This window comes from Pipistrellus kuhlii, unplaced genomic scaffold, assembly GCF_014108245.1.
Source record: "Pipistrellus kuhlii isolate mPipKuh1 unplaced genomic scaffold, mPipKuh1.p scaffold_m20_p_6, whole genome shotgun sequence".
NCBI lineage: Eukaryota > Metazoa > Chordata > Mammalia > Chiroptera > Vespertilionidae > Pipistrellus > Pipistrellus kuhlii.
In genome coordinates, this window is record NW_023425562.1 from 16,941,141 (window position 1) to 16,954,072 (window position 12,932).

Consider the following 12,932-nt stretch of genomic DNA (forward strand, 5'->3'; position numbering starts at 1 on the left):
AGGAACAGCATTCGTGGAGGCCCAGAGGCGGGGGAACAGGACATGTTGAATGAAGGAAAGATGGTTTGCATGGCTGGTGAGTAGAGTTGCAGGAACCAAGAGATCAGAGGCTGGAGAAGTTTAGAAGGGATGTCAATTCCCAAGATGACTTATGGGAGCAAAGTAAATCCCCTTCCAAGGACTGGGAGAACTAAGAAAGCAAAAGCAGACACTCAAGTGTGTGAGTGCCTGGCTGGGAGTGGCGTCTGCAACTGGAAGCCCACAGGAGATGGCGCTGGGAGTAAGCAGTCCCATGTAAGGGTCCCCAAGTTCGGCAGGAGAGGTCAGGTTTGAACACTGAGCTCCTACAGGGTCAGCGGCTGTGCTCTTCCACGATGGCTGATTAAATCTGGGCTCAGAGAGAGGAATCTCCGAGTTCAGGGCAGGCCTGGGGGTGCAGGGGCACCGTTCACTGTGGGGGAGGGGGGGGGGAGAGAATTAAAGATGCAGGCTCTGCTTTTCAGAAGCTTAGCCCTGGCTGGGATCTCTGCCCTTAGATCACAGTCCAAGCCAAGCAAGCCCCAAACCAGGCCTCCCCTTAGTTAGCCACTGAAGCCATACTGTCCTGATTCAGATTTCAAAAGAGGTCAGCGTCCTCTGCGACCCCAGGTTTATTTCCTTAAGAGAGAAAATGAGAAGTTTCCCCTTGAACCTACAGAGGTCAAACGTAGGAGTTGTCTGAACCTAGCTGGACCAAAACGCTGGCACGCACACACACTCCTTTGCACACCTGTGACCTGCATGCGGGTCAACGCCCAGGCTCAAGCCTGGGCAGGTATCGCTCGTCAGCTGTGCCGTTTCCATGGTGACCAGCATCTACACTTCACCTGCGGGACTCGGCCTGCTGTCTCCCCAGCTTTGCTCGAAGATGTGAGCTTGGAGCTCCAATGTGTTCTACATCTCTCTATTAGACCAACCAACTCTGCCGGAATGTCTCTCTATTTCAGTGCTGTTGGGAGGCCTGGGCAGTCTCTGTTCTCCCGGCTGGTTATGTAATTTTCAAGGAAAAAGGCAGAGCCAAGGCTGAACAGAACGCTCCCAGAGTTACACCCCCTCTCCGGGCCTGATACTGCTTTTGCTCACTTTTTCTTCCCACCTTCGGTACACCTCCTCTCACCCCCTCCCAGCGAGATCAAAGCACAGGGCTCCCTCCTGTCTCTTCCTTGGCAGCGCCCCCACCAGCGTGTTCCGGAGGAAAACAAGCCCGTGTGGGCGGCGGGGAGGGTGCTAACGGGGCCTGGGGCGCAGGGCCTGCAGTGAGGCATTTGTTTTAGACTAAGCAGGGCTTTGGGTGCGGGGCACCGGCTGTCCTGAGGCTGGTGTGTGGAGGGTTAGACTTCAGCTGGCAGAGGTCCTGGGCATGGGAGGCCACCTGAGCACCTGAGGGGCAGCCATCTGCCCTGCACCTGCGTTTTCCCAAACAGAAAGGTCTTCCGGACCCGGGCAGGTGACTTCATGTGAACTCCAGCTCGCTCCCCTCCTGGGTGGAGGGGATGGTACTTCTTTTAAAAGCTGCAAGACCAGGAAGAGTTGTTCTCCTAATTCCCGGGAGCACCACCATCGCCTGGTAAACCCAGCTGAGTCACCGTTAAAAATCAGACATAAGCCCGGCTGGCATGGCTCAGGGGTTGAGCATTGACCTATGAACCAGGAGGTCACGGCTTGATTCCCTGTTGAGGCACCTGCCACGTGCCCAGATTGGGGGCTCGATCCCCAGTGGGAGGTGTGCAGGAGGCAGCTGACCAATGATTCTCTCACATAATTGATGTTTCTCTCTCTTCCTCTCTGAAATAAAAAATATATATGTATATTTAAAAAAATATGTCGTAACACAATGATAATGGCCTCAGAGCCAGCAGTTCCTTCCCTGGTGAGAAGATGCCTTCCACTCCCTCTGCTCTTTTGGGGCCTGTGTGACATCCTTGCTGGAGTCCCCACCACCCTGGGAGAGCCCAAAGCCTTCATTTCTGGACCACAGGGACACATTTTAATTTCTCTTTCCATTAGGGTCATATTTGTCACAATCAAACTCTTACTGCAAACATGCAGCCACTCTGTGTCCACTGGGATTTATTTATTGAGGCCCTCCTATTCTAGACGCTGGGCTGGACTTGGGGCTGCAACAGTGGGAAAGAGCAGGACAGCACCTCCCCTCCCCCAGGTTCTGTCTGGCTCTGATGAGATCCAAGCCAGGTAAGACCCAGGACCCTGGTCCAACGACTTCCCTAGGTCAAGCCTGCCCCTTCGTCATCCTGGAACAAGCAAGAACAGCAGGTTTCCAAGCCCCTCCTTCCCAGGAGCTATCTACTGCTGTGTAACAAACACCCCCCTTAGCAGCCTCACCGGCATTTATGGTCACATCAGGAGGGCTTCCTGTCGTACTGAGGTAGTTTCTGTGGGTCAGGCATCCGGGCACAGCTTAGCCAGGTGATGTGATGGAAGGTCTCTGTGAGACTTCAGCAGGGCTGTAGTCTTCTCAAGGCTCCCTCAGGGAAGATGTGCCTCCAAGCTCCCTCGAGTGGGTCCACCCAAAGGGCTGCTTCATGCCGTAGCCACCAGCTTCCCAAGGAGTGAGCACCCCACCATGCTCTGTCCCTTAGAAGTGAGTCAATACGTCCAGCATACTCTTAAGGGGAGGAGCTTACACACGGCCAAAGCCAGGAGGAGCGATCATTGGTGGCACCTTAGACGCTGCCTTCCTCGTGTTCTCTGCCTCACCTGCCCGAACTCCTGCTCCACGCGCAGGGGGATCATATTGTGGCTCCTGAAGATTCTTGCTCCTGTGGTTGTGATTGCTGTGGTCTTCTCTCCCTATGGGGCTATGAGATCCTGGCGGTCAGGAGCCACGTGTTCTACATCTCTCTATTAGACAAACGATTTACCCTTGCTGGTACTATTATATCATTAGATAATTCAGCCTCTGGTTAATCGTGTCTCCCCTCTTCCCTCTGAGATCTGTCAGTTTGTTCCATGCTTCCATGTCTCTGGACCTATTTTGTCAGCCTCAAGTTTAAAAAAAGAAAAAAAGAGACAGTAAAAATGTCTTAACAACTGGGCTTGAGGGTCTCACTTGGCAGGAAAGCTGGAGGTAGGCATTTCCAGGCTTGGCTCAGCTACTCGATGATGTCAACAAAGGCCCGGTTCATCTGCCAGCTCCAGTGTGCTGGCCTTTGTCTCCAGGTGTGTCCCCTCAAGGTGGCGGCTGCAGCACCCACACAACTTCCTCCCAAAACAGCATTCAAAGCCGGGAGTAGAGGAGGAAAACTTTCCCCTGAGCTCCCAGAGCATGTTCCTTTGAGGCTTAGTGTCCAGAACTGGATCATGTGACCACCCCTAACCCAACCACTGACAAAGGTGAATTGAGTTGCCACGATTGGCTTAGATGCATGACCCTCATCAGAGATGGGTGTGGGAGATACCACTGGCCTCTAAGATTTTGGAATTGTGTGAGGCTGGCACAGCACCCAGGAAATGCTGTTGGCATTTAGTGGGTTGGGACCAGGAATGCTTAACTTTCCCCAGGGCACTGCAGATCCCCCAAACCAATGGCTCTTCTGCTCAGCTGCCAATACTGTCTCTGCTGGAAGCCACTGATTTAGATCAGTGTTCTCAACCAAGGATGGTTTTGTCCTCCTCCACTGGTGGTAGTTTCTAAAGATTAGATATTTTTGGTTGTCACCCTAGGGTTGCTACTGGCCTTTGTAGGCAGAGGCCAGGGAGACTGCCAAACATTCTCCAGCTAAGAATGATCTTGCTCAAGAATGTCAGTCGTGCTGAGGTTGAAACCCTGGTTTAGCCCCATCGTGAGTCATCCCTGAGTTGGGTGCAGCTGCTCCAATGGCTGTCCCAGACCTGGTTTTTGTTCGTTCAGAGGAAGTGGTAGTTAGTATCAGCTAGAGGGCCTCTGCCAATCAGCCAGCTGGGCAAATGCTCAGCTCAGCCCCCTCTAGAATGGCCAGTCCCTGTAGCCACAGACTCCTGTGGATTTGAGGTTTACAGTTGAAGAAGAAATCAAGAAATGGTTAGAAGGCAGAGTTATGGTCGTTTAAACTTGGTGTTATCAGTTTTGTGTGTGTGTTTTTTCCCCCCTCAACTCTTATTCTCATTTCAATGTCCATTTCTCACTTTCTTCCCATAAAATGAGCTTATTAACCCTGGCCTCCACACTGGACTGAATACAGGCAAAAAGGGGGGTGCTTCTCTCTTTAATTTGAGAAGTACCACAAGGTGTGCTTACCTCAAACGTGTTCTTTGCAAGGCCTGGGAAGTCACACTGGGCCTAGAGGGTTCATGGTAAGAACCAGATCACGTGTTCTGATGATGAGAAGTGTGGGCTTTGGCGTCAGACAGACCTGCATTTACATCCCAGCTAGATGTGTGACTTTGGGCAAGTCACTTCTCATTGAAGACTTCATGGGAGAATGATAACAACCTCATAGTGTTCTTGGGAGACTCAACTGAAGTAATCAGGCAAAGCCCTTGGCCCACAGTAAGCCCTGAATAGTGTACTTACATCTTCAGCATGTCATCTTAACCACCTCTATCAGAACACTGATCTAAAAGCCTTTGTTAGCTTAGGCGTGAGGTGCATCAATAGGACATAGAATTGCAGAATTAGAAAGCAGCCTGTGGAGAGCAGAGCACTGGGCCCTGAGCCCATGCAACCTATAGGTGAACTTAACTAAACCTGGGGTCCCAAACTCAGGTACCTCTCTGGAGGGGGGCAGTCCTGGAATAGTGCCAGCATGAAGGACAGCAAGAAGGCGGACTGAGTCCAAGAGGGAGGAGGCGGTGCAAGAAGAGCTGGAAAAAAGCCTGGATTGCAACACACTTCGGTGCCCAAGCTAGAGGGAGTTCCTACACTATCTGGAGCAGGGATTGGCAAACTACAGCTCCCAGGTCAAATCCAGCTTTCTACTATCTTTATAAATAAAGTTTTATTAAAATGCAGCCATGCCCTTCATTTGAGTATTATCTGTGGCTGCTTCTGTCTGCAAAGGCAGGGTTGAGTGGTAGAAGAAGAGACTGTATGTCCTGCAGAGGCTAAGATATTTATCCTCTGGTCCTTCATAGAAGAATTTGCTGGTTTCTGGCCTACAGGACTTCATTCACATAGATCCGTGGTCATCAAACTGTGGCTTGTGAGCCACATACGGCTCTTTGGCCCCTGGAGTGTGGCTCTTCCACAAAATACCACGGCCTGCATGAGTCTATTTTGAAGAAGTGGCGTTAGAAGAAGTTTAAGTTTAAAAAATTTGGCTCTCCAAAGAAATTTCAATAGTTGTACTGTGAATATTTGGCTCTGTTGACTAATGAGTTTGCCAACCACTGATATAGACACAGTGACTGGGATCATAAACCTTCGAGTCACACAGACCTGGCTGTGATGGGAACAGTGCCACATACAATTGTGCAGTGGTCCTGCCAGTTCACCTGTAAATGAACATGATCTCTGTCTGAGAAGGATTTCCTGCACGTTTTGGGGGCTCAGGAGAGGGAAGAAAGCAGCGTCTGTGAAATGTCAGCACCTCACTGGGGGCTGTAGTTCCTGCTGAAAGTCAACGGCATGAGGCCTGGGAGGCTCTGAGCAGGCGAGGAGGTGAGTCTAAATTTAGACTTTCCAAAGCTGCTTTGTAAACCAGAGCCTCGGGAATCCCAGAAAGGACAGTTGGCGCACACCACCTCGTCTCTGGTTTGCCTCCACATGTTAGAAGGTCGGATGCCTGAGAGGGTAATTAATTGGCCTCAGATATTTCTGGAGAGCCAGTGAGAAGTCAGTGGAGAGGTGCTGGGGTAGATATTTCTAATCCTGTGTTTGTTTCCTGTGAAATCCAGAGAGCTTGGGCTGCCTTCTCCTTGCTAGGTGTTATTTGAGCACAGCTGAACCGATGACCTTTCCTTCTGTCAAGGTGAATGCCAAGTCCCTGGTTAGAAGTCACACTGTGATTCAGAACAGCTCTGAGCCACCAGCTCCAAGTAGAGACTGAAGCTGCTTCTCCCTGAAGCTCATCACGCCAAGGGCTGCCATACTCAATCCTCTGCCCAGGTGGGCACACCCAGATGCCAGGTCTATCCCTCGCCAGGATGGATAGACTCACACCTCTTGGTATATCACACAAGAATGAACACTAACCCGAGACTTTTTAGGTAACAGGTGTTCTGCAATCAGTCCATATGTGGAAAAATCAAAGAGTTGACAGTAGAAATGATAGAAGAACCAGTGGCCCAGTGCATGAATTCATGCACAATGAAGAAAATTAATTAGAAGAAATATTTTATATATCACTTTGCATATTTTGTTCAGGGCTCCACTTTCTTTCAGCTTCAGAATGTCAACAAAAACAACCAAATTCACGGTTGACAATGACAGATCAAAACACACGTGTGCAATTGGCACCAGAGAGAGCTTTATATGTATCACACATGTGCAAGTCAACATTTATTTTAAAATTGCCAATGTACGTCCTATGTACTGGCCGGTCGGTCACTTAGCCTTTTATATGTATAGATGATAGAAAGAGGCTTAGAAAATGAAGAGGTTTGAAAAGAAATGAACAGTAGCAAACTCAAAAGGTCAGATGAAGGCTGCCTGGTCAGTGTTGACATTCTGAGAGAGGCAGTATCGAAGCCGAAGATGATACTAAAGGAGTTGAAGTTCAGAAATGCTGGTGTGTCCGAGAGGCTGGGGCTTATTGTGAGAAGGGTCCTGTTGAGCACATTGCGTTGGAGCAGCAAGCACAGCAAGGGGAGGCCTAGGGAAGGTGGGCGTCACAATAGTGGAGGCATAACCTATGTCTCTGGATACTTCCAGTCCTCGGTATTTTCTGAGTGCTGCTTGGAGCCCTGGACTTAAACTTACAGTCTGGTTGGGAGGTGGACGTGTTCGAAAAGTTAAATCACAGCCCAAATGAGGGTATGGAAAGTGTCAAATACAGTACACACACAAACACCTCAGGAGTTTGGAGAGGGGAGAAGTGTCGCTGAGGACAGGGTGGATGCATCACAGAGGAAATGAGGCTTCACCTGGATTCTGAATGATGGGCAGGGTTTCAACACGTGGGGAGGAAGCAGGAGAACATTGCAGGAACCAGGAGGATGCAAGCAGAGAGGCAAGGCAGGAGCCGAAAGAGTAGACTTAGAGGCCCACAAGGAAGGGGGAGAGACTGTGCGAGATGACGCGGTACCTGCCAGCTGATGCTAACAGTGTGCTGGGAACCCACTGACACACACACACACACACACACACACACACACACACACACACACACATACGGGAGACAGTCCCTCCCTGCCCCAGAGAGGAAAAGGAAAGAGTTTTGAAACATAAATAGAGCACCTCTTAATTATTCACGGATTAACTGCATTGCAGTTGATCTCACACAGCTGATCCAAATTCTGCTTCCTGCTTGCTGGTGATGTCATCTCTGCTTAGGTGCTCATTCCCGTCTCTGTTTACAACCCTATGAGGGCTGGACTGGGAAAAAGGCTTAAGCCTCCCCTCAGAAAGCAAAATATGTCTAAATAAATGCTTCTGTGTGCTGTGCCCTTGGGGACAGCACACCAGGCACATGGGGAGAAAGTGAAAGAAGCTCCAGGTTAGGTTGTAACCTGTCTTGGGCAACAAGGGCCGAGGAGGCATGGCGTCGGCACTGAGCACCTGTCATGTTCCCCTGAATCAGACATGCAGGTGGACTTCCTTAGCACAGATGTTAGGCCTTAACTCAGTGGGTGGTCTCAGTGCTGACTCTAATTGGCTGGGCGTCCTCGGAGGGAATGGTATTCATTTATCATGTCATCCCATGTTTATGGACCCTCTCTCTGTAGACACACTGAGCTGGTGTTCTCCGAGCCTCGGTGCCCTCATGGGCAGAGGAGAGCTTGCCTCTCGGTGGAGGGGCTGGCCTAGGGGTGGGTTCAGGCTCCTCACTGATGGGGGCGCTCTGCAGGATGGTGAGTGAATCAGGCCCTGCTCGCTAATGGCCAATAGTGGCTCCTCCGCAAATGAGCCCAGGTGGGCAGGACCACTCCCGCTATGGACCCGGGACCTGTTTGCTGTATCACCTCCCAGTCTGAAATTCTGCAAGTCGATGGTTATTTTTGCTGCAGGATCCAATAAAAACATGAAGGGCAGGTTTGCTGAGGATTTGATGAGACACCAGAATAGTCAGTATGTGTGTGTAAGGGGAATTTTCAACAACAGCAGCAATAGGTAGCATCTATGGAGCAAGGACTGTGTCCCAGACCCTTGGCAAATGTATCTCATAGGAGTTTCTAGAGGGGACCTGATGAGTTACTATTTCGTATCATCGGTGTCCCCTAATTTGCCTGCTTAATTCAGAGCAGTGGCCCTTGTTTTGCTTCGTTGGTCATTTGCAGAGTTGTGCAGGGTTCAGACCTGAAAGTATCCCACGGAGGACCCAGCCCTGGGAGGAGAACGCAGAAGCAGCCCTGGCCAGGTTCCCGCCTTTGTTCTGGACTCGGTGTTTGTTCTTTGTGAGCCTGTGGACTTAATAAACCTACAAAACCTGTGACTTCCGCAGACTGAGTTTATATCGCTAGTTCCGCAGCTTTTCCCCTCCCTCCTTGGGTCCTATGCCTGTAATTGGAGTCTGCAGTCACCAGGGAGCCGGCAGGATTGGATTTGACCCATTGTTTTGAAGAGCGAGGTCCCCATCCTCCAAGAGAATACAGTCCACCACGCCATGTCCCGCTGAGCCCCTGAGCTGGGCAGAGAGTCCTTTTACTGGGGCAGTGACACCATTTCCTTGTATGTGTGCTTATGTCATCTGTGTGGAAAGCAAGAGATGCCATTGTCCTTACGTTGCTCATTTGAATATTAAGTTATTAAAATATGCAAAGGCATCTGCAGAAGAGGGAAGAAAAGGGGTCTGAGTGGAAGGACAGGGTGATTGATCCTTTGCTTTCTGCCTTCTACTGGTTCCTGCCCACGCTCACCCTCCCCGGCGGGTGCTGATGTGTGTGTTCAGAGAGCTTAAGGAATGAATTTCTCAAAGGTCAGAGCTGACCGTTCCCTCCTACAACCTGTGAGTGTTAAACCTTCGGGGAGCAGGCATTTACATAAAAGGCACACCGCTTGATGATCTTATCAAATCAATCCATCTTCTCTCTTCCAGGGGAGCTGCACACAGCGGGAGGGGGCTGGGCGCCCAAGCCTGGAATCCCCTGAGCAAGCAGTGTTTCAGTGGCCGGACAGATCAAATAACACCGGGGCCGGCTAACTACACGCGCTGGTGGGAAGGTGTTGGGAGCCGAGGGTGGAAATTTACCAACGTTATTTCTTTGACAGGGAAGGAGACTCCGACTGGGAGATGCCGGGTTCCTGCAGCCTCTCGGAGTCCAGCAGAGCGCTGTCTCGTTCGGAGAGGCATGGATGAGGGGGTGACAGAGGATGCTGCCCCCTGAAGCCTCCAGAGGTGCCTGGCCTGGCAGCTGAGCCCCCCCTCGGACCTGGGACTTTGGGGTGTAACTTGGTGTGCAGCTCATGGAAGGTGCTGGGGTTTCTCCAGCTTCCTTCACCGATGCCCACCGGCCGGTTTGGGCTGCAGGATCTAAGGTGAGCAGATAGAAAGGGGAGTGGGCGGAGGCAGAAAGAAGCCCCGAGGGGCCTCCAGAAGCCATGGTGGGGGTCCCTTTGTTCTCCCCGGGACACAGAGAGCAGCTGTGAAGCTGCCAGAGGCTGTGATACAACTGAGCCTTTGGACCGTCCGTCAGTGAAGGAACGCAGAGCAGCGAGAGCATTTCAGCCCGAAGGAACTTCTTTCAACACAGGACATAAAGGGGGGGGGTCTCTGCATCTTTACTTTGTGGTTCCTCCGGAGAGAAAACTTGACTTCCACGTGGATGATGAGACCGGTTTCTCTGTCCAAGATGCTCCGTGTGGAAGAAGCATGAGCCGTTCTCCGTGTGGAGAAGGGCTGGGGACTCGCAGGCGTGGGTGGGCAGCCCTCCCAGGGCTCGTTAAGAAAACAGCATGAGCCTCCAACTCCTGCAGCTCCGCAAGCACGGACATGTGCCACTCCTGTCTCCGGGGAGCTGGTGGCAGTGACATCACCAGGAGAAAAAGCATCCCTCAGCCTCAGGACTTGACAGAATGAGGTGTGCTGGGGAGGCCACCAGCGAGGACCTGGCCTCTCCCGACCGCCCCTCCGTCCCACGGGCATCCCCTGGCTGCCCCTGAGCCGACGATGGCCGAGAAGGGAGACTGCTTTGCCAGCGTCTACGGCTATGACCTCGGCGGGCGCTTTGTGGACTTCCGACCCCTGGGCTTCGGCGTCAACGGGCTGGTGCTGTCGGCCACGGACAGCAGGACCTGCCGGAAGGTGGCCGTGAAGAAGGTCACCCTGAGCGATGCCCGCAGCATGAAGTACGCCCTGCGGGAGATCAAGATCATCCGGCGCCTGGACCACGACAACATCGTGAAGGTGTACGAGGTGCTGGGGCCCAAGGGCGCCAGCCTGCAGGGCGAGCTGTTCAAGTTCAGCGTGGCCTACATCGTGCAGGAGCACATGGAGACCGACCTGGCCCGCCTGCTGGAGCAGGGCACGCTGGCGGAGGAGCACGCCAAGCTGTTCATGTACCAGCTGCTCCGCGGACTCAAGTACATCCACTCGGCCAACGTGCTGCACAGGGACCTGAAGCCCGCCAACATCTTCATCAGCACCGAGGATCTCGTGCTCAAGATCGGGGACTTCGGCTTGGCGAGGATCGTCGATCAGCATTATTCCCACAAGGTATGCCTGGCCGGAGTGGCTGGTCGGGGTGGTCCATGGATCTTCATGGTTCGGGCAGTGTTCCAGGGGGTATTCCTGGTTCCGTGGGAAATTGAGTGACCTGGGGTCTGTGTCTGGGGGAGGCTGGAGGGTGCTAGGAAGACCACTGGCCTGAGAGGTTGTTGAGGGGGTGGTTTGGGTTCTTGATTTTGGCTCTGCCACGTGGCCATGACCAATAACTCCAGGCTGTGCAAGAGGGCGTTGGACTGGATTATCTCTAAGGTTTCTTCCCCGTTGCAAACACTGTGACTTTAAAATTGTGCAGCTGGTGAATTTTTCTCTAGCATCCCATAATGAGGCTTCCACCACACCAGCCTTTTGCGCTGGTTCATTTTGCCTCCTCCTCCTTTTCTCCCCCTCCTCCCAACAAAGCTGACCACTCTGCATCCCATTCTCTCTGTCAGTGGACAAGTTCATCTGATCAACTTATCCTCAGTGTCCATTATCCAGCAAATGGCTCAGCTCTCCCAGGTCCCACAATGCCCTGGTCCCTGAGTGTGATGAAGCTATGGGTGTCTGGATGGTACTGTTGAGACCCCGGTGGTGGGTGGCTAAATGCAGAGATCAGAGCTGACCCTGCGATCTGGTAGAGGTACTGACGCTCCTCTAGACTTCTTCTTAACTAATGCACTGCTTCCTTTAGGTAAGAAATTCTCTGGAATTCCCTGAAATTCTATTCCCCTCACCCCCTTGTTCCTGCCATTTGGGGAGCCTCTGTGCAGCTCTGCCTGAGCTCACGTCACCAGGTACCCCTCACCAGAGCTGGGGGGTAAGTGTCCAGCCTCCAGCCAAAACCTTTGTGCCACAAATTTTTATTAAAATGAAAATACCCCCTAGGAAGTGGGCGCACCATAAACCAAGAGGCTAGGGTGGATCATGAAAGGAGAGAGTAGCTCTGACCTTGAACATGCTTCGGCACCTGATTTGCCTGCAGCCAGAAGCTCACAGATGCATAGAAAGGCACTGACCTGCCTGGTGAAGCTGCAGCAGGAGGGTGTCCAGGGAGGGGGAGGCAGGTTCCCTGTCCCACCCTCACAGGCTGGACCTTGGGCTCCAGCCCAGATTCCAGAGCCCAAATCAGCTCCGATGGCTCTAGCTCCTCCGTACCGCCTTCACCAGGAGATGGCCCTGTGCTCCCCTCCTACAGCCAGGCCATCTGCCAGAACTGACAGCTGACTCTGAAGGCAGGAATGTCCATGGTAAACAAACAAACAAACAAACAAACAAGTCTTCCTGTCCTCCTGAAGCCAGGCGCTGTTTCTACCTTCTCTGTCCTCTAAGGAGCAATGACTCCAAAGTATTAAACCAAATATGTTTAACCCAAATTAGTTTTTACTTGGTAACAAGAGAGTCCATGACTTTGTGATACAAAATCACCTTCTGAATTGTAATAAATCAGTACACTGGGAATAATAATAGGACCTTCCTTGATTACAGAGTCTGTGTAAGTGAAGTATTGCAGGGAGAGTGCTCAGGACAGTCCCTCAGGACTGTCAGGGGAGGTGATTTGGGGCTAAGATTGGCTGTAGGAACAATTCCTAGGAGGGGTACTGGGTGAGGAAGGAAGGCTATGTGAGGAGGCGGACGCCTGGGCTCATTTCTGATGGTGTTAAGTTGGGATGTGGATGCTCCCCAACTAGGAGCCTCAGTTTCCCCTTCTAGACAGGATTAATAATACACACCCTGTCTGTCCACTGGCTTGTGGTTATGAATAAAAGAGAAATACACACATAAAGCCCCTTGGAGAGTACTGAGAACCCCATCCATTCATTTCTTGAGGGTTTTCTGAGTGCACACGGGGCCAGGGCCCAAGCCCAGCGCTGGGAGCTGGGGGTGGGGGGATCACTGACCACTGACCGTGAGTGGCTGTTGCTGAATTACGCAGGACAGGGATCCACTTCTCTGAATGAGACTTTCATTTCTCTGATGCAGGGGAATGTAGATGCTCTGTCTTACTCTCCATGGGCTCTCTTCAATCAAATCAGCTATTAGAGTTTTAAAAAAATGACTGGAGCCACTTGCAAGCCAGTAGGTGTTTACGTCAGTCCTGTGTTTGGCAGGAGCCACCTACCCTCACCCACCTCCTCCCTCATTACCTTCTGC

At 51.9% G+C, this 12,932-nt stretch overlaps 1 protein-coding gene across 1 annotated transcript in view; it reads left to right on the forward strand.

The window, feature by feature from the left end:
* The window catches only part of MAPK4 (mitogen-activated protein kinase 4), a 111,582-nt gene that overhangs the window by 66,311 nt on the left and 32,339 nt on the right, over nucleotides 1–12,932 (forward strand). Inside the window, exon 2 of the mRNA XM_036418869.2 lies at nucleotides 9,347–10,790. Within this exon, the coding sequence (XP_036274762.1) occupies nucleotides 10,245–10,790 (546 nt within the window). The 5' untranslated portion in view covers nucleotides 9,347–10,244. The remainder of the gene's footprint in view (nucleotides 1–9,346; nucleotides 10,791–12,932) is intronic.